General features: G+C 29.1%; 1 protein-coding gene across 19 annotated transcripts in view; it reads right to left on the bottom strand.

The window, feature by feature from the left end:
- Positions 1-7,802: 7,802 nt before the first annotated feature.
- Positions 7,803-25,577, bottom strand: part of LOC119602340 — a 110,182-nt gene continuing 92,407 nt past the window's right edge. For 11 of the 19 annotated variants that reach the window (XM_037953790.1, XM_037953791.1, XM_037953792.1 and 8 more), the window contains exons 12-16: positions 21,176-21,319; positions 17,557-17,991; positions 14,833-15,051; positions 14,650-14,763; positions 7,803-14,379 (exon numbers count right to left, since the gene is read on the bottom strand). In XM_037953790.1, the coding sequence (XP_037809718.1) occupies positions 13,970-14,379; positions 14,650-14,763; positions 14,833-15,051; positions 17,557-17,991; positions 21,176-21,319 (1,322 nt within the window). In that variant the 3' untranslated portion in view covers positions 7,803-13,969. The remainder of the gene's footprint in view (positions 14,380-14,649; positions 14,764-14,832; positions 15,052-17,556; positions 17,992-21,175; positions 21,320-25,577) is intronic. The other 8 variants (XM_037953800.1, XM_037953801.1, XM_037953802.1 and 5 more) reach the window with 6 other exon arrangements.

Here is a 25,577-nt window from a genome sequence, read left to right as displayed (position 1 = left end):
CATAAACAAAATATATTCGTATATATCCTTAATTGTAAACCAAAAACCCCAAAACCCACACAATTTCAAAAAAGCAATTTATCTACAAAAGAAAAAAAAACCAAAAGGAAACACTTATCTAAAATTTTTCCAACAAAAAAAAAAAAAAACCTAAACAAATTATATACAAAAGTATATTTATATGTTAGTTTAAAACTTTACAATTCCTGTTTAAGGACTTGCTGTATTAGCATCAAAACTGTGATATAAAAGCAGTCCTGGCATTTGTTTTTTTGTTTAAAAACTCTCTCATTTTTATTATTTGTTGAAAATTCAATTCTTAAAACAAAACTCAATAATAAATATCAAAACAATCACTATACAAATATACAAACTAAAAATAATAATTATACTAACAAAACTCTATATTATTAAAAACAAGCTAATTGTTCTAAAATCAATACTTAAACTTGGTTGTTTCTTATGTTAATTATTTTAAATGATTTTACTATTTCTGTATTTAATAACTACCAAATGAATATTAAATATGCAACAAACAAATAAAAATAATAAAACAAAAACATACAAAAAAAAATCCCTGTAAAATTCTACAATGATCCTTGAATTCAAAAAAAAAAAAAAAATAAATATTTTTTTTTCTTTAAATCTTTACAAAAACCCAAAAAGCAAACAAAACTTAATTGTTTTATTTATAAGACTGTAACGAAATAATAAGTAAGTATCATAAAATATATATTTCGTTAGTTGCTTTTGAATTGAAATTATTGTTGGGCATATGTGATCGTAGAATCCTGAGAATACAAGAAGTAAATATTTAAATCAGTTAATCTGATCTTAATTAAATTCCACATATCTTGGGAGGAATTGCCATAGAGTTTAAGTTATGCAAGTCCACCTTCATGAATAACATCGTACAACAAAATGTAGTACAACTATATCAGGAACTACATACCTGATATAGTTATACTAGGGTTCTATAGTTGAAACGAAAAGTCGACTTTTCGACTTTTTTCATTTAGTTAAAAGTCGACTTTTCGACTTTTTGCATTTTGTGAAAAGTCGATTTTTCGACTTTTCGACTTTTTTCATTTGATTAAAAGTCGACTTTTAGACTTTTCGACTATGTATAAGTATTTTATAAATAGTCGACTTTTTCCGACTTTTTTCGACTTTTTCCGACCTTTTCCGACTTTTCGACTTTTTTCGACTTTTTTCGACTTTCTTCGACTTTTTTCGACTTTATTCGACTTTTCGACTTTTTTCGACTTATCGACTTTCAGACTTTTCGACTTTTATTAACAAAGTCGACTTTTCGACTTTCTTCACAGACGATAGTCGAGTTATCGACTTTTTTGGAACAAAATAGTCGACTTTCTGTCTGTCTGTCCTTCTGTCTGTCTGCATGTCTGTCCGTCTGTCTGCCTAAAATACGCACACGTTAAAACTAAGCAAAGGAAATCAACCCAATTCACCCATAATATTCACTTTTATCCTAAGCAGATTGATATTGAAAATCAGCAAAATCGGTTCACAACGTAAAAAGTAATCAGTAAAAATTTTGGAATACCTCGAAAAAAAATATTTTTTCTTAATTCTCGAGTAGTTTTCTCTGAAACAACCTACCAAAGATAATTCGATGAATTTCGTCAAACGTTATTTTTTTTCGCCAAGGAATCAATTATGTTCTTGGCCCCCATAAAGAGATACTTAATTCTCGGAAATCGATTTATCGTTAATAACTTCATTAAAAATATCGACATCGGCATATGAACGGAAATCATATCAACAACGTAAATCCGTATAGGTCCATAATTGGTCATAGCTCTCATATAAGGTTCACTTCCGAAAATCACTTAAATACACTTAACTAATTAAGAAATAAAGATATTGGAATAATAATCAACATAAATAGATTTTGTATATACAATCTGCAAAATTTTTTCCTGATCGGTCCATAATTTTTTATATCTGTCATATTATATCCACTTCCGAAGATCGCATATTTCATCTATATTCCACATAAATAAGTTTTTTATATATATATATATATATATAAAAATAAATTCATTTTTTTTTCTGGATAGGCTCACTTGAAGGTTTACCTCCGAAAATTACTTAAATGTACATATTTGACTGACAAAAAGATATATCGCTATTATTCTGAAAACAATTTTTTTATCAGTCCAAAATTGGTCACAGCTCTCTTATAAGGTTACAATACTAACAAACCCAACAACACACAACCCCTGAAATTCCGCTATTTTTCCTAAAATGTTCGGATGAATATTAAAGTTCTTCGTGCAAGATTTAAAGAATCTAATTCTATTAGTTTCTCAGATAAACGATTTTTTTAATTTAATTCACTTGGAAGGTGACGCACAAATCTTTGTACTTAATTCATATGGGAAGTGCCATGCCCCCTGTTTCTTGCTCGGCCACTTTTTGTCCTAAATAATTTATATTGACACTAAAGTGGTTCCGACAAAATTTCAGGACTCTAACTGTTATATTTTCTCAGATATACTGATTTAATATTTTCTTTATATGGAAGGTGCCACGCCCATTATAGCTATTCTGCCCACTGTGTCCACAAATATTCATATGGATGTCAAACTTGTCCGTAATAAGTTTTAGGACTCTAGCTGTTGCAGTTTCTGAGATACACGACTTTTAATACTTATTTTGTATGTGAGCGTGGCTAAAAAAATTAATGTGTGTTTGTGTTTGTTTGGGGTTTATAGACAGCTAAACGGATGGACCGATTTTTCACAGTGTCTTCCTGCATATTTGGAAGGATCTATAGGCTACTTTTACTTCAAAATTTCAAGTGGATGATCTTTCCAGATATGCAGGAAGACACTGTGAAAAATCGGTCCATCCGTTTAGCTGTCTATAAACTCCAAACAAACACAAACACATATTAATTTTTTTATTTATATATATAAATGGAACCTAAAAACATAAATTAAACATGCAGCATCTTGATTGAAGTTTCCTTCTGCAGTATGGATTATGTTTATTTTATTTAATTACGATAAGGGCAGCTAAAACTACAAATGTTAAATTTAAGTTATAGACAAAATATATCTTCCAAACCAAATATTTTGTTTCAACATAGAATATTTCAGAAAAATGTCATTTCTCTTGTCCCTGCGATTTCGCCAACAAAGACGGACAAACATATACATACATAGTTAAAAAACCTAGGTAATTTGCAAGGTCCCATAACACATACAAACTAAATGGTATAATGATGTTAGTATGTATATTAGGGTGGCCCCGTTTATATGAAGGAAAAATAAGGTGCCAATGTTCCCAACTAAAATTAAAGTTTAATTGATTCTAACCAACTAAAAACTTTCATTGCCACGTAAGGGGTTAAAATGCTAAAATTTACTTATGCAATAGAATTTTAAGTCATTATTTTAACGCGGTGATGTCATTGGAGGCAAGTGCTTACCACAAACGATTACAAGTTATTAGAAAATGTAGTCATTGAAAATCAAACAAGTTAGAGTGCTATATTCGGTTGAGCCGAATCTTAAATACCCTCCACCACCTACTTTTAAATAAATACTTTTCTAATTGATCAAATATTTGTAGAAATAAGTTTTCTCCTGTCTTAAATAGAAAAATCCCAAGATTTAAACGGCTTAAATCTATTACAATTCCAAGATTTATTGAACATTACAAACGCCATTTTCTTTTATATTTTTATATGCTTTAGCGATATTTAGTAATTTGCATGTATGCATTTGTGTGAAAGATTTAAGGATTTTCAAAATACATATATATATAATTTTGTTCTACACAAATTGATAATGCATCTAGTTAAATACGAGTTTAAGGGCAGGACCTAGTATGAGAGATATGACCAATTACAGACCGATCGTAAAAAATTCTTTAAGCTAAATTTTTGTACATAAAAGCTATATTTCAGTCAAATTTTGTATCTGAAGGGAACCTTGTATGGGACCGACCGCACCCATGTTATGAACCGATCGTGAAAAAATCTTGAAATAGAATTTTTGTATATAAAACTAATATTCGTGCCAAATGAGTAATTATATGGGAGCTATGATCAATTATGGACCGATAGGAAAACAATTTCACAGTAATATTTCTCTGTATATGAGCAATACTTGTGCCAAACTTTATATGGATATCTTAATTTAGTAATGAGTTATGTGCGTTTAAGTGATTTTCGGGAGGGGTCCTTGTATGGGAGCTATGACCAATTATGGACCGATCCGAAAAACTTTCATAGTAATATTTAGGAAAACAATTTCACAGTAATATTTCTCTGTATATGAGCAATACTTGTGCCAAACTTTATATGGATATCTTCATTTACTAATGAGTTATGTGGTTTTAAGTGATTTTAGGGAGGGGACCTTGTATGGGAGCTATGACCAATTATGAACCGATCGGAAAAAATTTCATAGTACTATTTCTGTATGGGATAGTAATACTTGTACCAAATTTGTTATGGATATCTTAATTTAGTAATGAATTATGTGCGTTTAAGTGATTTTCGGGAGGGGACCTTGTATGGGAGCTTTGTCCAATTATGGACCGATCCAGAAAATTTTTTCTCTGAATGAGTTCTATAGACATAAGATTTTAATTTGTAAAATTTTGTGAAGATACCGACATTCTGACGGAAGTTATTAACAAAAAACCCATTTTCCGGAAATATGTACTTTTGTATGGGGGATATATGAAATTGTGGATCGATTCTGACAGTTTTCAGCAGAAATCAAGCTATCAGAATGTGTAAAAAATGCTTATTTTTTCGAGGTTGTTTTAAATTTTGATTCATAACTTTTCCCGAATTTGCTCATTTTCAATACCAAACAACTTAGGAAAATGAAGAATATTTCGGGTGAATTTGGTTAAATTCTATTGCTTCGTTTTATCGTGAGCGTGTTTTACACAGACAGACGGACATACCTAAATCGACTCAGAATTTGATAAGGACCCAGAATATATATACTTTGTTGGGTCTCAGATGAATATTTCTTGGTGTTACACATGGAATGACAAAGTTATATATACCCTCTGTCACCACTGATGGTGGTGGAAAGTATAAAGAGCGTATACAGCATCTAAATCTTCACTGGCAAGATGACTAATGAATTAGAAAGTATTTATATAATACATTATTAGTAAGACCTTATTAGACTACTTCTATGTAATCCAGACCATATGTAGTAGTCTTTGAAAAGTATGTTGTTATGTAAGCAATTACAATGGAAAGCAAATACAAAGTTTTTGCTGGGAAGAACCATTTCACAAAATGTTTGTCCTGCGCCAATATTTAGTGAGCTGGATCAAAGGTTTATGATTTTTTCCATATTTCTTCCAAAGGAAAGATATGAAATATTGGTATAATTTGAAAGGTCCTTGAGAGACGCATTAAATTCCATATCAGACATTTTTGTGTAATAGCAAAAGTAATCGAAATTTTCTAATTTTTACCGTTGCTAACAAAGTAGATGATTAGGATAATTGTATTCATATTTTAGTTAAACTGTAAAATTTGATCTATAATAGTATGAAACCATAAAGTGTTATAAGTATACCAATTTAAAACTAATAAAATTACGCTTATAGATCAATAAATATTAGATAAATAAAGCGACATTTGCAATAATTTTGGAGTTGTATACAAAATTGTGTTATGTCATTGAAATCCACTTCACCAAAGACTTTTCATATGAAACTAAATTTGCATATGGGCATTTCCACCGAAAAGTCCACCGTGGCTCAAAAACTAAAAGTCATCAAAAATAAAATTTCAACTTCTATTATTATAGAAAAAGATTAAAATTTTATTAAATTAAAGACCCCAAAGCTTTTCTTAACCACTATGATGAGAAATCGAAATTAAAAGTTACAATAATATTTCAGGCATATTTTTGCAACTTTACTAGCATTTGCTTTTAATAGTTTTTATTATTTTAAAGGCTAATATTTAAATGGACTTTTATCGGAAAATATTTGTTGGAATAATAGTTATCTTAAAACATACAAATATAAAAAGATAAAGACCTTTAAAAGGCAAATTTTCGGGTTTCTTTCATAGACTTTTAAATGTCACGTTCGTCACGTTGAAACAGGATTTATCCCGATAACTTTTTAGTTGGCATTCAGAAGTATTCAAAACTTTGAATCTAAATCAAGTTTAGTATATAGAACTCAATTTAAAAGAAAAAAAATAATTCTAAGCGGGGTTATTTTTTATAGAATTTCAAAGTCTGTCACGTCACGTCACATTACATAAATTTTCTCAAGAGCAACCTTCGAATTGTGAAATATTGTTATTTAAAAAGATGTGATATTTATGCAATTTATTCAATTAGGTGATAGTTATGATTTTTTAGTTGATAAGTGGAAGAAAAAGCACAGAAATTCAACAAATGATATTTTTAAAAAATGTATGGAAAAAAGTGATTTTCGGATATCGGCTTTATATGGACGTTATGACCGATTATTTTATTATCATCAGAAGGGTCAGTAGTTGTACATTTTAAAGTTTTTAGTGTGTTTGTATTATCAGGATGGCGAAATTTTAGTTATATATCCAAGTTTATGGGTATATCATATGTGGGCTTTGTATGGAAGCTATACCTAATCATGGACCAATTAAAAAAAAAAAATAGGATGAACGATTTTTGTGTATGTCAAAATTATTTGTGTTGAATTTTATGGTGATATAAGCATTTTTAAAAGTTTTATGTTAATTAATGTTAATTCTTATATTATTCATATACGGGAGCTATTTTCAACTAAAATGTTATTAAATAGTCGAAATATTTATCCGATTCTAAAAACTTTCAACAATGTCCGTCCAAAATAAATCTATGGACTAATTAATTTACAATAATATTGCAAATTTCATCATTGGAAATTTTTGTCACATCACGTCATGTCACGTCACACATAACGGCTTGTACAAAAAAATCCGAAAACAATTTTTTAGTTCTAAAAGCTGAAAAACAATCAATAAATATTCCAAATTACAATAAAAAAGTTTTAACCAAATAGCCAGGTGAAACTCGCAGATTTTTACATTTTTGTCAAAAAAGAAATAAGCAACTTCTATTTCTGTCACATCACGTCACGCACTTTAACTACTTATATCTTAGGGCCATTAAGATCTTTCAATTTCTTCTTCCGACCAGTTATAGAGCTATCGAAGCCCTATATAAAAATACAAGAATTTTTAAAAAATATATATGTATAATTTTCATCTCTTTAAAACGTACGACCGTCACGTTCGTCACGATGGAAATGCCCATATGGTTAATTTGCAAAACCTTTTTATCCCTTGATCCAGCTCATTAAATATTGACGTCAGGACAAAAATTTTGAGAAATGGTATCTTAGAATGAACTAAATTTTCATTTTCGGTGGGAACATCAGCAACTTCCATTTTGGGGCCTACCTAATGTTTATAAATGTCATATATACTTTGTCCGCCTAACAAATTCCTATAAATAAAAACAACTTTTTCGAATATTTATTGAAACGTTTATATGCATTTCTTTATTTAAATATATATTTTTTATTGATCGTTTTTTTTTTTTGTTGTTGTTGGTTTCTTTTTTTATTTTTGTAATATTTATTACTCGATTTTCATTTTTTGTTTATTAATTAAGTTTTCACTTGAAGTTTTTATCTAGTGATTTTTCTTATTTATCTTTTATGTTTTTTTTAATAACTACCTGGTTGTTAAAAAGGTATTTGATTCTTTTGAATTCTTTGCTTTAATATTGTTTTTCATTTGTTATTTGATGTTTTTTTTTTTGTAAGGAGTGTATGGATTTTTCTTGTTGTTGTTGATTTTCTTTATTTTTTTTTTTAATTTTTTGGGTTTTTAAAAAAAGCTCACTATTTATTTAATTAAATTCACATTATATATTGGTTTTCTGTTTTCCTTTTGTTGGTTTTTTTTAGTATTTAATCAAAAGACAGTGTTGCTTACTCACTATAAAGTATTAAAATTGTTTTGTTTTTAAGATTTTTCTTTATTTTACGGAATTTTTTTTATTTAAATTTTGTTTTGGTTTTTTAGTTTTAATTTTAAGCTTGTGGTAATTACTAATTGTTTTAAAGGATTTCTTGTTTTTTGTTTATTTAATTTACTTAGATTTTATCAGTTTACCAAGCTAAAAGAGTTTTGTTTTTTTTTTCTTTATGACAATTTATTAAATTCCTATTAATTTCGATTTTTTTGTTTTATTAAAACCTAAAAAATAATGTTTTGTGTTACTAGATGGAGTTCTTTTTTAAGAAGAATAAGGGTTAGTGGTTAGTTTAGAGTTTTTTTTACTGATAAGTGTTAAAATTTTGTAATTTTATGGTAAAAGAAACAAGAGTTTTCATTATTATAATGAATTTTCTTAATTTCTTAATTTTCATACGTCTGGTGAACGCAAAATTTGTAGTAGAATTAGAGATTAACTGTTGCATACTTTTAGAATGCCAAAAGCACAAGATGTTGCTCGTACTCGTTTTGAAAAAAATAGAAAATTTATGAAAAATTTTAAAAAACCTGAAAACTTACGAACAATTTTCTAAAAAGAGAAAATTTGTGAAAAATTTTTTAAATGTAGAAAATTTTTAAAATATGAAACTTAAAGAAGATTTTCTAAAAAAAAAAATTATAGAAAATTTTCTAAAAGCAAAAAAAATATCAAATATTTTCCAAAAGCAAAAAATTGTTCGAAAATTTTCCTAAAATAAAAAATTTCTAAAACTAAGAAAACCCTCGAAAAACCTTTCTAAAACCATAAAATTACTTAAGGATTCTCACTGTTATTGAAGAGATTTTCTGAATATGTGCTTGTTATTTAAGTTGTAATTTATTACACGTATTTTTTGTTTGTTTAAATATGAGGTTTATTATAATTTATTACTATTATTTAATTACTAACTATTTTTGTTATTGTTTTGTCTTTAGTTTTTAATCTTTTTTTTACTGAAGAAGGGAAGGAATTTTTCTTTATGGAATTTTGTTGATTTTTCTTTCATAATATTGTTTTTATGGTTTTTGGTGTTTTATGTCAATAAGTGTAGTTTCATAATTTTGTTTTATTTGTTAAAGTAGTGTCTTATGTTTAAGTTTATATAATTCAGAGAGTATATATAGTTTTATTTACTTTTTTCGTTTTTTTTTTTTTATTAATTTGATTAAGAAGGCTAAACATTTATATTTATTTATTTTTTTAAATTTGTTTTATTTTTTTTTTAAATAATTAATAATAAATTTGTTGTATGTTTCTTTTTGTTATAATAAACTCAACTTGTTTTATTTTTTTGTTGTTTAAAAATTTAAATCAATTTGTCAACATGATGCTGGGCAACTTATTCTTTGTTAAATATTTGTTTTACATTTTATTTTATAAAGAAATTAATAAGTATTTGATTTTTGCTTTAAAGACACATAATATTTGTTGTTTTTTATAATTATTTATTTTGTGTTTAATGTAAAGTTAATAAAAATTAAAACAGTGGCTAACAATAACGCAGTGCAGGGAAGAGAAATTTATTAAAAAGAAAAGAATAAAAAAACATCAACATTAAGTAAAGTTTTTTTTACTTAATTTCATAAAAGAAATTAAAATTCGTTGATTTTTTTTTATTTTATACAGAATTTCTTAAAACATCAACATATGTTGCGTATACTTTATTTCCGGTTGTTCATATATAAATATTCATCATACGCCCACGGTTTGTTTATTTCACTGTATGTTAGTTAATTAAGCATTGCATACCTTAAGGATGTTGAAAAATGTTAATATTTTTTAAATACGGGGCGTATACTTTATGAAAAAGCACTTTATAATTAGCAATCATACGCATATGTTAGTTCATAAAGCAGTGATAAAAAATAAAGAACTACTGCATTTTTTAGAACTTTTTGACAATAATTAACAATCATACGCATATGTTAGTTCATAAAGCAGTGATAAAAAATAAAGAACTACTGCATTTTTTAGAACGCTGATCACATATTAAATACTTTTTAATATTATAAACCTTTGTCGACAAGTTGATGGAATACATATATAAAAGATTAGTCACTAGACAAGATCATTGTAAACCAGCGGTGCCCAAACACATACTACCATAGTTTTATTTGTTTTGGTGAAGAAGCAGAGAACAAGTCCATTGATTATTCAGTATGTTTGTTTCTATTACTTTTCAGACAAGTCGGTGGTTTAGTCAATAAACTAGTTAATAGACTAGAAAATAGACTACTGCATCGTTCAGAAATTGGATTAGTCCATGGACTAGTTCATAAACTAGAGTATTTCATACTGTTGACAATAGTTATGCCCAAAGACTAGACAGTATTGTAGTCCCTACTCTAATCAAATGTCTAGTCCACATACTCGAGTTTAGACTAGTCCATTGACTAATTAATAAAATAATTCATGGACTTGTTCTTAAGCCTGGTCAATGGAATAACACATATCCTACTTGGAGTCTCTCAGACTTCAGCAGAACTATTTTTGGCTATAACTTTTCCTATAATCACCTTTTCTGTTGGGTTACTTTTGTAACTCCGCCTATACTATAATGTTTGTGTTCATCACTAATACAGATGCTTAAACTAGCTCTTGATAAAGTTCTCCTGGAGTCTGAGAGACTCCAGGTAGGTAATAAAGTAACTGTTTTCGGGGGTAGGTAACTAAGGATTGCACATACTTGTCAAGAGATTAGTATTAATTTATTGAAATATATAGTAGTTAGAATGATTTAAAAATTATTCCATAGATAAGTCAAATGATTTTGCCATAGAAAAGTCATGAAATTGTTATAGATAGGTCAATAGTTTAATATGCTCAGTCAATAGAATAGTATCTAGACTATTAATTAGACTGCTCCATAGAGTAGTCAATAGACCAGCCATTAGACTTGTCATTAGACTAGCCAATTGACTAGTCGTAAGGCTAATCAATAGACTAGTCGTAAGACTAACCTATAGACTAGTCATAATACTTTATAGACAAATCATTAGACTATTGACTAATCTCCGAACTAACTAGCTACTAGCCAATAGGCAAGTAATTAGACCATCAAATATACTAGTGCATGGACTAGTCAATATAATAGTCATTTCACTAGCCCAGATATAGGTCTACTCCATAGACTAGTCATTAGGCTAATCAATAGACTAGTCGAGACTAGAAACTAGACCAGATACTAGTCTACTCCATAGACTAGTCAATAGACCAGCCATTAGACTAGTCAAGAGACTAGAGATTAGACTAGTCAATAGACTAGTCATTAGGCTAATCAATAGATTAGTCGTAAGGCTAGTCAATAGACTAGTCATAAGACTAACCTATAGACTAGTCATTATACTTTATAGACAAGTCATTAGACTATTGACTAGTTATTATACTAGCCAATATACCAGTAATTAGACTATTAAATATACTAGTCCAGGGACTAGTCAATATAATAGTCATTTGACTAGCCCAAAGACTAGCCAAGAAACTAGTTCAGGGACTGTTCAATAGACTAATATAGAGTCAAATCTATAGACTAGTCCACAGACAAGTCAATAGACTAATCAAGAGCCAATATAATAGTCATTTGACTAGCCCAAAGACTAGCCCAGAGACGAGTTCTGAGAATAATCCAGGGACTAGTCAATAGACTAATCTAGAGTCAAATCAATAGACTAGTCCGCAGACAAGTCAATAGACTAATCTAGAGACAAATAAATAGACTAGTCCAGAGACTAGTCAATAAACTATTCCGGAGACTAGCTATTAAAGCTCTATATGGAATAAAGAATGCACCACTTTCTAAGCTAATCAAGAAAAATCAATTAATATGTCCATAGACATATTAATTGATTGATTAATTGATTTATGTATAATACTAGAGCTCTATATGGACTAAAGAATGCACTACTTTCTAATGTAATCAATAGAAATCAATTCATATGCCAATAGACACTAGTCTGTAAAATACAAGACTAGTCAATAAACTATGTAGTCCAAAGACTAGCAATTAGATATCTCTATGATATAATTGTGTTCACAAGCTTGTTATAGTTTTGACCAGACTTCTATAACAGTAGTATTGTATATTTCCTCAGAATTGACCTGATTGCCATAATGGTAATATTAAGTAGTTCCTCATACTTCCGTCTGTCAAGGAGGAAATCACTGGCAATATTATTGGTACTACTTCCCAAGCTAATCAATTGAAATCAAATAGTTTATCAATAAGATAAGTACTAGTCCGTATAATATTTAGAAGAACAAATCATCCTTAGACTTGTTATAAAACAAGTTCCATTCTTACTGAAACTTTGTAACTGAAAAGTTATAATTAAAAAATTTTACCCTTAAAATATGCCGCTCCCTAAAGTATGCTAAAATTGGCAAAACTCACTTTTATAAATGTTCTCTCCCTACACTGTGCTTATAAAGAAAATTAAAAAAAAAGCTTAACAATATCTTAAACAAAACACATTTAATGCAAGCTTTTGTTTTACTCGATTTTTTTTATAATAATATATAAATATAAATGTAAATATAAGTTTGGTTTTCTTTTTTCTGGGTTTTTATAATAAGTATATAATAATATCAATTTAACATGCATTGTTTTATATTTTAAATTTAATTATAATGACTTGTTTTGCAGTGTTAGTTTAGTTGTTTGTTGTTTTGGGTTTTTCTTACGATCTTATTAATCATAATCCAATAATAATACTTTTCTTTTACTTGTCATTTTGTTGAAATAGGAGTTGTTTTGGGTTTAAGCTTAAAAAATTAATTTTCAATACTTTCAAGATTTTGTTTTCTTTCAGAAACTAACTAAAATTATTTGTTTAATTTTAACAATTTGTGTTAAACATTTAATTAAGCACTTGAGAATTTTAACAAAATGTTTTTTTTTTTTTTTTTTAACAGAAATAGCAAATATAATTTAATCACTTATGAAAAAGGCAAAATATGTATGAAATTAAGAAATGTTTTTATTTTATTAATAATATTCTTACGATTAATATTAAATTTTTTTTTTTTTTTGTTTTGTCTATTAATATTAAATACCCTCTGAAAATTGTTTTACACATACGAGAATTAATTTTGGTTTTTTGTTAATGTATGTAAAATTTCTTTTTAATGACGGAAATTTCTATGCGCCTGATTAATAAAATGGCCTAAATTTGTTTAATTTATGTTTTTAATTTCATTTTTGAGTTTTTAAGTTTATTTTTTTTATTGTTTTTGTTTTTTTTTTTTTTTTTTTTTTATTAATAATTTTTTTTGGACGGGTCTTCGTGTCTTTGGTTTTTTCTTGTTGTTGTTATTGTTGTGGCGGTTGTAATGAAATGTATGAACTCGTATGTTTGTTTTTTTGCTGTGTGGTAGTTGTATTACTCACATTAAGAAAAAGCTTAATTGTTTATTTTGTCTTACTCAAAGCTTAGTTGCTCTTTTTTCTATAAATATCTTTTGCTGAGCATTATTTAGTAGTGTAACACATTTAATTGAAAGTGTAAGTAAGTGTTAATGTTGAGAGTGTGTAAGTACTCCATTTGCTTTAAACTATAAAGCTATGCTTTAAACAATTTTAATGTTAGTCGTTTGCTGAACTCTTGTGTGATCAAGAAATAAAAAGGAAAAAATATATAATTACTTTGAAAAGAGAATTTTAAATATTTTAGGCAATTTATATGTATATACCAACCTAAATGTTGTTCAATATTTGTGTGGGGGGGATTATTTGGTAAATTTCTTAACTGCAAAAAAATGTTATTTTTTTTATTTTTGTAATTTTTGTTAATTTTTTACTTAAATATTTGCTTTAAGTTTTTCTTTTTCTAGTATTTAAGGTTCAAGTATAAAATTTAAAAGCCATTATTTTTAAATTGTTTTTTTTTTTCTTGTTAAATATTTAGTTTTATTTTGTGTTTTAATAAAAATCTATTGACTTAAACACTTTCCTCTTTGCTAGTGTTACCGCCCCAAAAACGATCAAAACGATCACGAGCCTTTTCTAGAACGTCTGTGGCTGTGGTACGAGCTGTAGAAGCTGTGGTAGTGGTTGAATTAGAGGATGAAGACAAATTAGCGGCTTGCTGTTGTTGTTGTTGCTGTCCTCCTGCAGCGGCCGATGAAGCCAATATAACATCAACATCAAACATGGGATCTTCGAGAACCCTGATGGTGGTGCCAGGCACTGGTTTTCTATTAGCATTATTCTGTAGCAGAGTATTTTTGCCCACTTCTGTTGTAGGACTTCCACTTGTGTTATTAGTAGTTTGTGTTGGTGACTTCGCTTCGTTGTTGTTGTTGTTATTGTGAGCATTATTGCTGCGTGGTTGTTTTGTTTTCCAGGCTGCTTTATCACACAAACGTGAGTGAATTAAGGGATTAAATTACGAAGAAGAATGAAGTGTTACGAAAAAAGTGCTTTCTTGCTTGATTGATTGACTTTTTTAAGCTTTTTTTTTTGAGTTAGATTTTTTTAAAAACGTTTTTTTTTTTGTTTAATGATGATATATAATGATGAAAGCGAATTAGTATTGAAAAGCGTTTTTTTATTTTTTTGTTTTTTTTTTTTTTTATTGGATATGGATGTTACGAAGAACAAGCGTGCTTTAAAGCTTACCGTCCATTTTGACTTGTTCAGTCAATTCGGGAGGTGCCGACTGGGGTGGTGGTGGTGGCTTTTCTACAGGGGTAGAAGCTTTTATTTCACTTTGTGGTCTACTATAATTTTCACCTATAATATATTTAAATATTTAACTTTCTCAACAAAAAATCTAAAAGCTTAATTAATAAAAAAACTTACCTTCTTTGACATTTTGTGTTACGGTAAAGGTTTTCCCTGTATCCAAGGGTACAGTCCAGTTAACGGGATCTGGTGAACGCATAATAATTTGTTCGGGACTCTTGACACGAGTAGGTTCAGGTGGCGATTTAACTATGGGTTCTTCAGGAACCTCAGCCACTGGTTGGGGACTGCAGCTGGATACAGATATGGCAGTATCACGGCCATCTTCAGTATCATCTACATTAATAAGATAATATTTAATAAATAATCCATTTTCTTAACAATTAATAAAAGTGATAAAATTTTGAAATCATTTGTTAAGTTTAGTTTGTTTTATTTTTTTAGTTAAAGCATACTTAAATGTTTGTTATTAGTAAAACGGGTTAGTATTCAAAAATTAGTTTTCAAAATATTTGTTTCCAAAGAAAAAAATCCTGTTAAAAAATTATATTTTTAACAAAATATAATTAGAAAATATAAGTTTAAACAAAGCTGCGTTAAAACAAAGAAATAAACTTTAAACAAAATATTAATAAATGAATAAATCCATTTTCTTATTTGCTTAAATAAAAACCATCAATTTAAAAGGCATGCTTTAAAGCTTTAAGAGCTTTTTCATAAACAAACTTTTCAACCAAGCTTTTTTTTGTTAATTGTTAAGTTTTTTCTTATGATCATTGTTAAGTTTTTTATGTTATAATTGTTGTTAAAAGTAAGACAAAGAAATTCAAATAGAGTTAGATAGATAGACACAGTAGGTAAGAGTTATAGTAAAATAGAGTTAAAAATAGAGAGTAAACACATAATTTTGTTGATTGTGAGAGAGAGAGAGATAGAGTGATGTTAAAATGTTAGTTGGAGTTTTTAATCGTTAGTATTGAGTATTTAGTTTAAGTTTTAGAGTTGATTGTTTAGTTTTTTGAGTTTTGTAGAGAAGTATCGGAGAGTAGAGTATTTATTTAAACGCAGCAACTTAAGTTAATAATATACTACAAGTACTTAACACTCAACTACTGGAAACATTAAATTATTTACAACAAGTCTAGAGAAATAACACAGCAGGAGAAAAGGACTACAAATATATGTTAGATTTTATTTTTACATTTTTGTTACAAACATTGAAGGCATTTTATAAAACAAATAGATAAAAACACATTTAAATTTTTTTTTTATAATTCTCATATTGTATCATAACCTGGCAACATTTACCAAATTTTTAAGTTTCTAAAAGTAACTATTTTTAGTTTTAATCAAATAATTGGTCGTATTTTAAGTTTTATAAAATTTTGTTTTGACAGTAAATGTTTTGAGGTTAAAGTGGTTTTTTATACATTTTAATAAATAAATTTTGTCACATCAAATATGTGTTTTATACATAAAAGGCAAACATTTAGTTACAATTTATTTCATTACACTTGTGCTTACTGAACCAGGATATTAAGATTTACAAAAATTCTTTCAAACAAAACTTCTAAATATATTTATTCTATATTCCCCTGGACCATTTTAGTAACCTACATAGTGAACTCCATAAAGCATATGTTGCACCAGATGAATTGCACTATAAATTCAAAAGATTTTTCCTATAGTCACCGATTTGGACAAAATTTTGCAAACAGCTGAAATCCAATTAAAAAGTGCTAAAGATATGCTTTAAATATGTTAAATATATGTAATTCAAATCTTAATTTTGCACAAAACTAACTATTTTGTAAATATACATGAAAATATTTTGGTCACATCTCAAAGACTAGTCCAAACTTAAATGAAATGCAATTTTGAGTGAAATTATATGGAGTCAAAGGACTAAGAACCATAATAATCTGAAACTCTCTTGAACTAGAACTGAACAAGAACTGAACTCTAACTGAACTAGTCCTGAACTAGAACTGAACTAGAACTGAACTAGAACTGAACTAGAACTGAACTAGAACTGAACTAGAACTGAACTAGAACTGAACTAGAACTGAACTAGAACTGAACTAGAACTGAACTAGAACTGAACTAGAACTGAACTAGAACTGAACTAGAACTGAACTAGAACTGAACTAGAACTGAACTAGAACTGAACTAGAACTGAACTAGAACTGAACTAGAACTGAACTTAGAACTGAACTAGAACTGAACTAGAACTGAACTAGAACTGAACTAGAACTGAACTAGAACTGAACTAGAACTGAACTAAACTAGAACTGAACTAGAACTGAACTAGAACTGAACTAGAACTGAACTAGAACTGAACTAGAACTGAACTAGAACTGAACTAGAACTGAACTAGAACTGAACTAGAACTGAACTAGAACTGAACTAGAACTGAACTAGAACTGACTAACTAGAACTGAACTAGAACTGAACTAGATGCGAACTAGAACAGCACTAGACCGGAACTAAAACTACATAATGTTTTACAATTAGGATTTCACTTTTAAGTTTTTACAATTTTGATTTTAAAAATTAATAGAAATAGATATGTAAGCACAAGTGTAATTAAAACACACACACATTTTACAACTTTGCAAATTATGTTCAATTTCACAAGTGTTAGGCATCTCTTTTCTTTTTGGGTTAAACCAATAAATTAGTTTTTAACAAATAAAAATAAGAAATATATAAGTAGTAGATACTTTGTTTTAAATATAACATTCCTGTTTTGCAAAAACAAAAAAAGTTATATGTAGTATGCATGTTTGTATTAAAAAAATAGTGAACATCATTTCATGTTGAACGACCTTCTCTACTCACTTTCGACCAATTTTTTATCACGACCTGGCACAGCTAAATGATCTAAAGCCAATAAATTTGCTTTCTTGCCAGCAATAATAATTTTATCATTGTCATTATCATCAACAACATCAACATCCTTATGAGCATCATGACCATTTACCAATATTTTTGAGCTTGTCATATCGTCTGATGGAGGAGGATGTGGTGGATAAGATGATGATTTAGCAGTTGACGTTTTTGAACGTGGTTTAGCGGCATTAGTTTTGTCTTTGTCACTTTTGCGCATTTGTGGCGGTTGCGGTGATTTATTTGATTGTGATGTAGACAAATGCATTTGATTTGCATTAGCAGCAGGATGACTAGCAGTAGCAGCAGCATTTGCATGAGCCCTACCACTAGGAGGAGGTAATGAACTACTTTTCGTACGGGAATGAAATGTTGTGGAAAGGGTAGCTATATATATGTATATATATTTGTTTTTTTATTTATTTAAAAAAAATTCATGTGGGCAATAACGTGGGAATAAAAGAATAAAGAAGTAAATAAATAAAAATTCAATTTGTTGTTCTTCTTGTTGCACAAAAAAAAAATTCAGTTCAAAACATAAAGAAACATAAAGCTTTAATAAAAAATAAAAATTTATTGGTTAGTTTTAAATATTTATAGCTTTTATTAGATAAATAAAGAGTTAAAATAAAACTTAGTTAAATATTTAAATAAAGTTTTATAAGTGAAATTATAAGAAAAATAGTTTCGGAAAATTGTATTTATAAAGCTTTAGCTAAAGCTTAAACAGCTGAGATTTAAGAGAAAATGTATAATTAAGTTCCAAAAAAAATTTAAAAGGAGATCGAGAATGTGATAAGTTACTTTCTTAACTGGTCGAAGCAATGCTTTAACAACATTAATAATTATGATTTCTGTTATAAACTTAATGTTAAAGCTTTACAACTATTAACAGCATTCCAGTTTAGAAAAATTTTCGTACTAAAACCTATAAAGCTTTAATCAGAAGTTTCAAGTCTCTCAAATACCACAGCTCAACCAAAAGCTTATAAATACAGTAATGCTTCATAAAAATCATTCAGCCTTTTCGCAAACCTTAAATCTTCAATATCGTGGGAAAATAAAACAAATAAATGGAAAAATAACCTAAATAGCCCTGATTAAAAAAAAACACTTGTATTTTTTTACACAAATTAAGACTTGAAGTAGAACTGAACTAGAATTGAACTAGAACTGAACTAGAACTGAACTAGAACTGAACTAGAACTGAACTAGAACTGAACTAGAACTGAACTAGAACTGAACTAGAACTGAACTAGAACTGAACTAGAACTGAACTAGAACTGAACTAGAACTGAACTAGAACTGAACTAGAACTGAACTAGAACTGAACTAGAACTGAACTAGAACTGAACTAGAACTGAACTAGAACTGAACTAGAACTGAACTAGAACTGAACTAGAACTGAACTGAACTAGAACTGAACTAGAACTGAACTAGAACTGAACTGAAACTGAACTAGAACTGAACTAGAACTGAACTAGAACTGAACTAGAACTGAACTAGAACTGAACTAGAACTGAACTAGAACTGAACTAGAACTGAACTAGAACTGAACTAGAACTGAACTAGAACTGAACTAGAACTGAACTAGAACTGAACTAGAACTGAACTAGAACTGAACTAGAACTGAACTAGAACTGAACTAACTGAACTAGAACGAACTAGAACTGAACTAGAACTGAACTAGAACTGAACTAGAACTGAACTAGAACTTGAACTAGAACTGAACTAGAACTGAACTAGAACTGAACTAGAACTGAACTAGAACTGAACTAGAACTGAACTAGAACTGAACTAGAACTGAACTAGAACTGAACTAGAACTGAACTAGAACTGAACTAGAACTGAACTAGAACTGAACTAGAACTGAACTAGAACTGAACTAGAACTGAACTAGACTGAACTAGAACTGAACTAGAACTGAACTAGAACTGAACTAGAACTGAACTAGAACTGAACTAGAACTGAACTAGAACTGAACTAGAACTGAACTAGAACTGAACTAGAACTGAACTAGAACTGAACTAGAACTGAACTAGAACTGAACTAGAACTGAACTAGAACTGAACTAGAACTGAACTAGAACTGAACTAGAACTGAACTAGAACTGAACTAGAACTGAACTAGAACTGAACTAGAACTGAACTAGAACTGAACTAGAACTGAACTAGAACTGAACTAGAACTGAACTAGAACTGAACTAGAACTGAACTAGAACTGAACTAGAACTGAACTAGAACTGAACTAGAACTGAACTAGAACTGAACTAGAACTGAACTAGAACTGAACTAGAACTGAACTAGAACTGAACTAGAACTGAACTAGAACTGAACTAGAACTGAACTAGAACTGAACTTAGAACTGAACTAGAACTGAACTAGAACTGAACTAGAACTGAACTAGAACTGAACTAGAACTGAACTAGAACTGAACTAGAACTGAACTAGAACTGAACTAGAACTGAACTAGAACTGAACTAGAACTGAACTAGAACTGAACTAGAACTGAACTAGAACTGAACTAGAACTGAACTAGAACTGAACTAGAACTGAACTAGAACTGAACTAGAACTGAACTAGAACTGAACTAGAACTGAACTAGAACTGAACTAGAACTGAACTAGAACTGAACTAGAACTGAACTAGAACTAAACTAGTACTGAACTGGAACTGAACTAGAACTGATAAAACTTTAATAAAAGAGAAAACAAAAAGAAATAATGTACAACATATGTAAAAATAAGCTGTTAACGCTTATTATGAAAAACGAAATTGTATTTTTACACTTTAAGAAAAATTTTGAAATGAATATGAGTTGAGGTTTTTCTTATTTTGTTTGTAAGTTTAAATATTTTATAAACTAAACACTTAAAAACACCAATTATTCTTTTTGTTTTTATTATTTTTTATAGCAGTAAAATAAGTTGTTTTATCTAAATGTTTTTTCTAAAAAAAACATTAACAAATTTTATACAAATTTCTTTATTTTAATAAAAACTAATAAACAAACATGCTGAACTCATAAGAATTGTTAATATATTTGAATAAGTACGAGTAGTAAAGTAGTAGTAGTAGTAACCCAACACCATTACATGGAAATATTTAGATTATTTAAATGTATATAGAATTTCAATTTGAAAACAATTTACAAAAGTATTTGAATTGTTTCGAACACAATTGAAAGTATAAAAGATAAACTTAAGGAAAAATCACAGCTAAAATGTTAGTAATTTCAGATTAAGTGAAAACAAAACAACAAACTAAATTAATACATTTTAATGGAAACTACTTGGTATCTGCTAAAATTCAATTACACAAAAATAGAACTAAGACCTAAACAAAGTTAGTTATGTTATAAAAGAAAGAAAAAAGAAACTTAGGTATTTCTTGAATAATGGATTTTAAAGGAATTTTGTAAAATAAAATAAATAAAAGAAATTTAAATGAAAAACTAAAAACAGCCAATTAAAATTTTAAATAATAAATATGTGTGTGAGACGTAGCTACTTTATGTTTTAATTTTAGTTTTCTAATTTTTCTATTTTTGCTTTTCTTTTGTAATTACTTACATGGTCGTGGTTTACGCTCAGTCGTTCCCTGTGTAGCAGTTGTAGGAGTTTTCTTGCCAGCCGTTCGATTGTAGGGTGCTGTACTAGCGGAACGTAACTGACGTTTAGGCGATTCATGTTCTGGACCAACCGATTGTGAGCGTACTTTTGATTTTAAGTTTAATTGTAAACATTTATATTATGTTTTCAATAACGTATTTTTTGTGGTTATTTTTTCAGAGAATTTTTAAAGTTGTTGTTTTCGTTTTTTTTTTTTTAGATTTTGAAGAAAAAATTTGATTTTTTTGATAAATGTTAATGAAATTTGATTATGACAAACTTATTAAACTATGTTTAAAACTAAAAGGGTGAGTTAATTAATTTAAATACATATATTTCGTAATGAGACATCAAATTCTTTTGTTATTGTATACATTTAAAGTATTGAGACTCATGTTTAGGACAAAAAAAAATATCATCTAAGGTGTAAACACAAAAAAAATGTTTGTTAACATATTTAAGTTTAAGTTAAGATACATATTGCTAATTTTGAAACAAATTCACATTGATTGATAGTTAGACGTTTTTGTTACAGTTTTTTTTTTTTAATAACCTAGCTTGTTTAACTAACAGCACTAGATAGTTAGTAACTAACATATAGTTATCCTTAGATTTTATCTAACTATTTGAAAAGTTTGTGGTTGAGTTTTTATGCTGTCATGATTGTAGTTAATGGTGAGTGAATGTGGTAAGTAGTAGTGAATGCCACAGTTAGACAGTATTAAAGTTTAAAGAGTTTTAAGAGAGATAGTAAACAGTCGTAGAAATAATAAAAAAATAAAATTTTAACATTAATATTTTTAAAGAGAAAACTATTTTTAAGTGGAAAATATTTTAATCGAGAAAAGTTTTAGTTTGAAATCAATGATATAATAGAAGAGGATTTTGACTCAAGAATTCAAGGAAGAGAAATTTCACTGTTTTTTTTTTCGGCATGACTATAATTTCGAGAATAAATCTGAATAACTTACTACTCTAAATATACTAATATTAGATAAAAGTGTCCTCTCTCGGATCCATAGACGTCTCAAGTAAAACACATTTAAGGAATCCTAGAACCCACGCTGACTTGCAAAGTATTATCTTTGTTGAGTTGATTCACAAATTGTGCATCACTTGATATGTTTCATATACCAAAAGATTTGGAACCTATATTAACTAAATGTTTGAGTTGGTCCTGGCAGCGCATGCACCTCTTAGGTTAGCTTATTGAAGCAGTCGGGCAATTGACCTACTCACTTGAGTCCTAATGATCCCGTTGTGATACCCTATAATGGAACTTGCGAATAGAAAACCAACCTGTGGGACATTACATGGCACAAATGAACGATTCTATCTTATATAGTATACGTCTATATTCGATAGAGCCGCAAGTTCATGCAATATTGGACTGGTTAGAAACTCAGTCCTGATATTTGCCAACGCAGGGCAGAGGTAGAGGAAGTGTTCTACGGTTTCCTCTTCATCCTCACTTTGACAACTCCTGCATTAGGGAGGGAGAACATTTAGACTTCTTGCATGCGCACCTATAGTACAGTGCCCAGTTAGGATGGCTACCAATATAAATACACTCATCCAGAAAAGCCACATCAAACAAATAGACCTTCGCTCATTATAAGAGGGGCCAGGGAATTCTTGATGTTGAGCAGTGAGTCAGTGATGACCATCTGGTCTGAGCAGAACCATAAGGTTCATGCTGGATAAGGGCTTTACAGCATGAAAGCGGGACACCAACTAATGTGTCAGTTGTCCGGAAGGAGCATGGGAGAGTAGTAATCGATATTCTCGGGGATGTAAATCGTATTTCCCTTGATAGAAGTATGACCATGTCGGTTTGGATTTCATATCCTGGCAGCAAGAAGTCTAACTGCCATGTTTAAGGCCAATTTCGTGCTTTGAATCACACCAGTAATCATTAGTGCAGAAGCTCCCATTATTCCTTCAGTATTATTGCAATAGGTGTATTTTTCTAAAGCTTTCCACCATACAAGTGCTCCATACATCAAAATAGGCTTTATAAGCATGTCAAATATCCATTTCGGGACTAATTCCCTAGTTCTTACCAATGGCTTTCCTACATGCGTACATCACCTTAGAGGCTCTTGCTTTAATATTCAGATTCCATAGTAGTTTAGTTTATTTTGCACTATCAGAGGGTTTAAGCTCTATGCCGGTTAGGCGAGGAAGAGGGAATCTTGTAACTATTCGAGAATAGAACAAGTTCGGTCTTCCAAAGAGTGACATTAAGACCACTGTTGTAGCTCCAAAGACTCAGTCGACTCAGTGATTGTTGCAGGCATTGTGAGATAGTGGTTAAATGCTTGCCAGAGACAGCAACCACCACATCATCCACATATGCAATAATCTTACACTTACAAGGAATTGAGTTCCATGAGTAGTGAGTTAATAGCATTATTCTATAAGAGAGGTGATAAGACTACTAGTTGTGGAGTGCCATGTTTCGCCATGCTATAAAAAAGTGACATTTCTCACGGTAAAAATTATGACTCAATTAGTCTACTAATAGCACCCAACCTAACCAGTTCCAATAAAATTGATTCTGGTAGTACATTATTAAAGGACCCTTCAATATCAAGGAAGGCCACAAAGGCATATTTGTTATACTCGAGGGATTTTTCGACAAATCTTACGAGTAAGTGTAGGGCAGTTTTAACAGATCTGCCTTTCATGTAGGCATTTTGAGATGCAGATAAACGGCCAGGATCGATAGTGCTCCTAATGTGCAGTTCCAAGGTTTTTAAGAGAAAAGATGACAGACTGATTGGCCTGAAATCTTTCGGTTTTGTATGTGAGGCATTTTCCCGTTTGGGTATAAAGACTAAAATCGCTGTACTAATATTTGCAAGTCAATTATTATTGTTAAACTAATTTTATCATTGTATCCCAAATAATTTGTATGGGAGCTGAGTGAAATCAGATATCGATTTTAATCAAAATCACTTGGTTTCTTTCGGTTATTAAAAGACTTGTCAAATGTATAGATCTGATCAAACATTTAGCCATAACTGATTTAATAGTTTTAAATATGAAACTTCTAGAAAGTACAGTCTGACAGAATTATTGAAGATTTGAATCCGATATCTGGGGTTTTAGAAAATTGATGTCAACAGACGGAAAGACTGACAGACAGACAGACAGACAGACAGACAGACAGACAGAAAGATAGGCAGACAGACAGATAGACAGCAGATAGGCAGACAGACAGACAGATAGACAGACATGTGTTAGTCGACTCCGTTATCTATAAGAATCCAGAATATATGTATATAGATTTTAGGGTCGGAAAACTATATTGTGGAAATTACAAACGGAATGACAAACATATAGCCTTGTCATTTTGTGATAGTTTTTTAAATCGGAGATAACAAATAATAATATAAAAATTTAGGCCATTTTATTTAAGAACCCAAATTTTTTGACTCTATAAATTATCAATCAATCAATTTCCTTCCCCATTGCAATAACTTTGTTACTCAGTTACTACTCTCACATTGAAAATAAAAGAACAAACAAAATGCGCCCACAAACTGAAAAAAAAGTCTTGTAACCCAAAGATAGAATAGTTTCTAAGAGAAAGAAAGGTAAATGAAAAAACACAGCATGTGTGATAAGAGAGAAAACTTTTTTTAAAAATTTTTATATTCTCTAAAATTTACCTTCACATTATTTAAATAGTTTATCTTTTAACTAACATTTTATGAACAATAAAACATTTTTTAATATTTTTTTTTTACAAATGAAACTTGCACATAAACTGCACTCAAAAACGTTTTTTTATATAGAAAAAAAATATAATTTTCAATAATTTGCTAACGAAAAAATCTTGCAAAATAAACAAGCAAAAACTGAACACATTTTTTATTTTCTTTTGTAATAAATCTTAAAAAAAATAACAAATAGCAAGACAAACGTATTTAGCATTAAACTTATACGATTAACAAAAACAAAAATTAACATAAAAAATTCAATAAAAATTCAAAATTAAGTTAAAAAACCATAGTTTTGTTGTTGTCCAACAAAAACATTTGTGTATTTTAACAGCTTGTTTTTCTAAAATGAAAATTTGTCTTCGTTCTTAAAAATAACGAACGAAATTGGCTTTACGTTTTTGTAACGAAAAAATAAATTTTCATGTGAGTGACAACGAAAGAGCTTTATTTTTCCATATATTTTTGGTTTTTAGAAAATGAATTCGTTCGTAATAAACGAAAGAAATGTCAGAAATAGACGATAGGCAAAGGCCTTTCGTTTGCCCAAAAAACAACGAAAATTTTACCAAAATACGTAATAATATGAGTCCATTTGAACCAGAATGTAATTCGTAATACAAACCTTTAAATTT

Source organism: Lucilia sericata, unplaced genomic scaffold, assembly GCF_015586225.1.
Source record: "Lucilia sericata isolate MDLA Ls3-8-SP2 unplaced genomic scaffold, ASM1558622v1 Contig000223F_arrow, whole genome shotgun sequence".
In the NCBI taxonomy this organism is placed as follows: domain Eukaryota; kingdom Metazoa; phylum Arthropoda; class Insecta; order Diptera; family Calliphoridae; genus Lucilia; species Lucilia sericata.
Note: the sequence above shows the minus strand (reverse complement) of the source record. Positions and strands in the feature narration are given on the sequence as shown.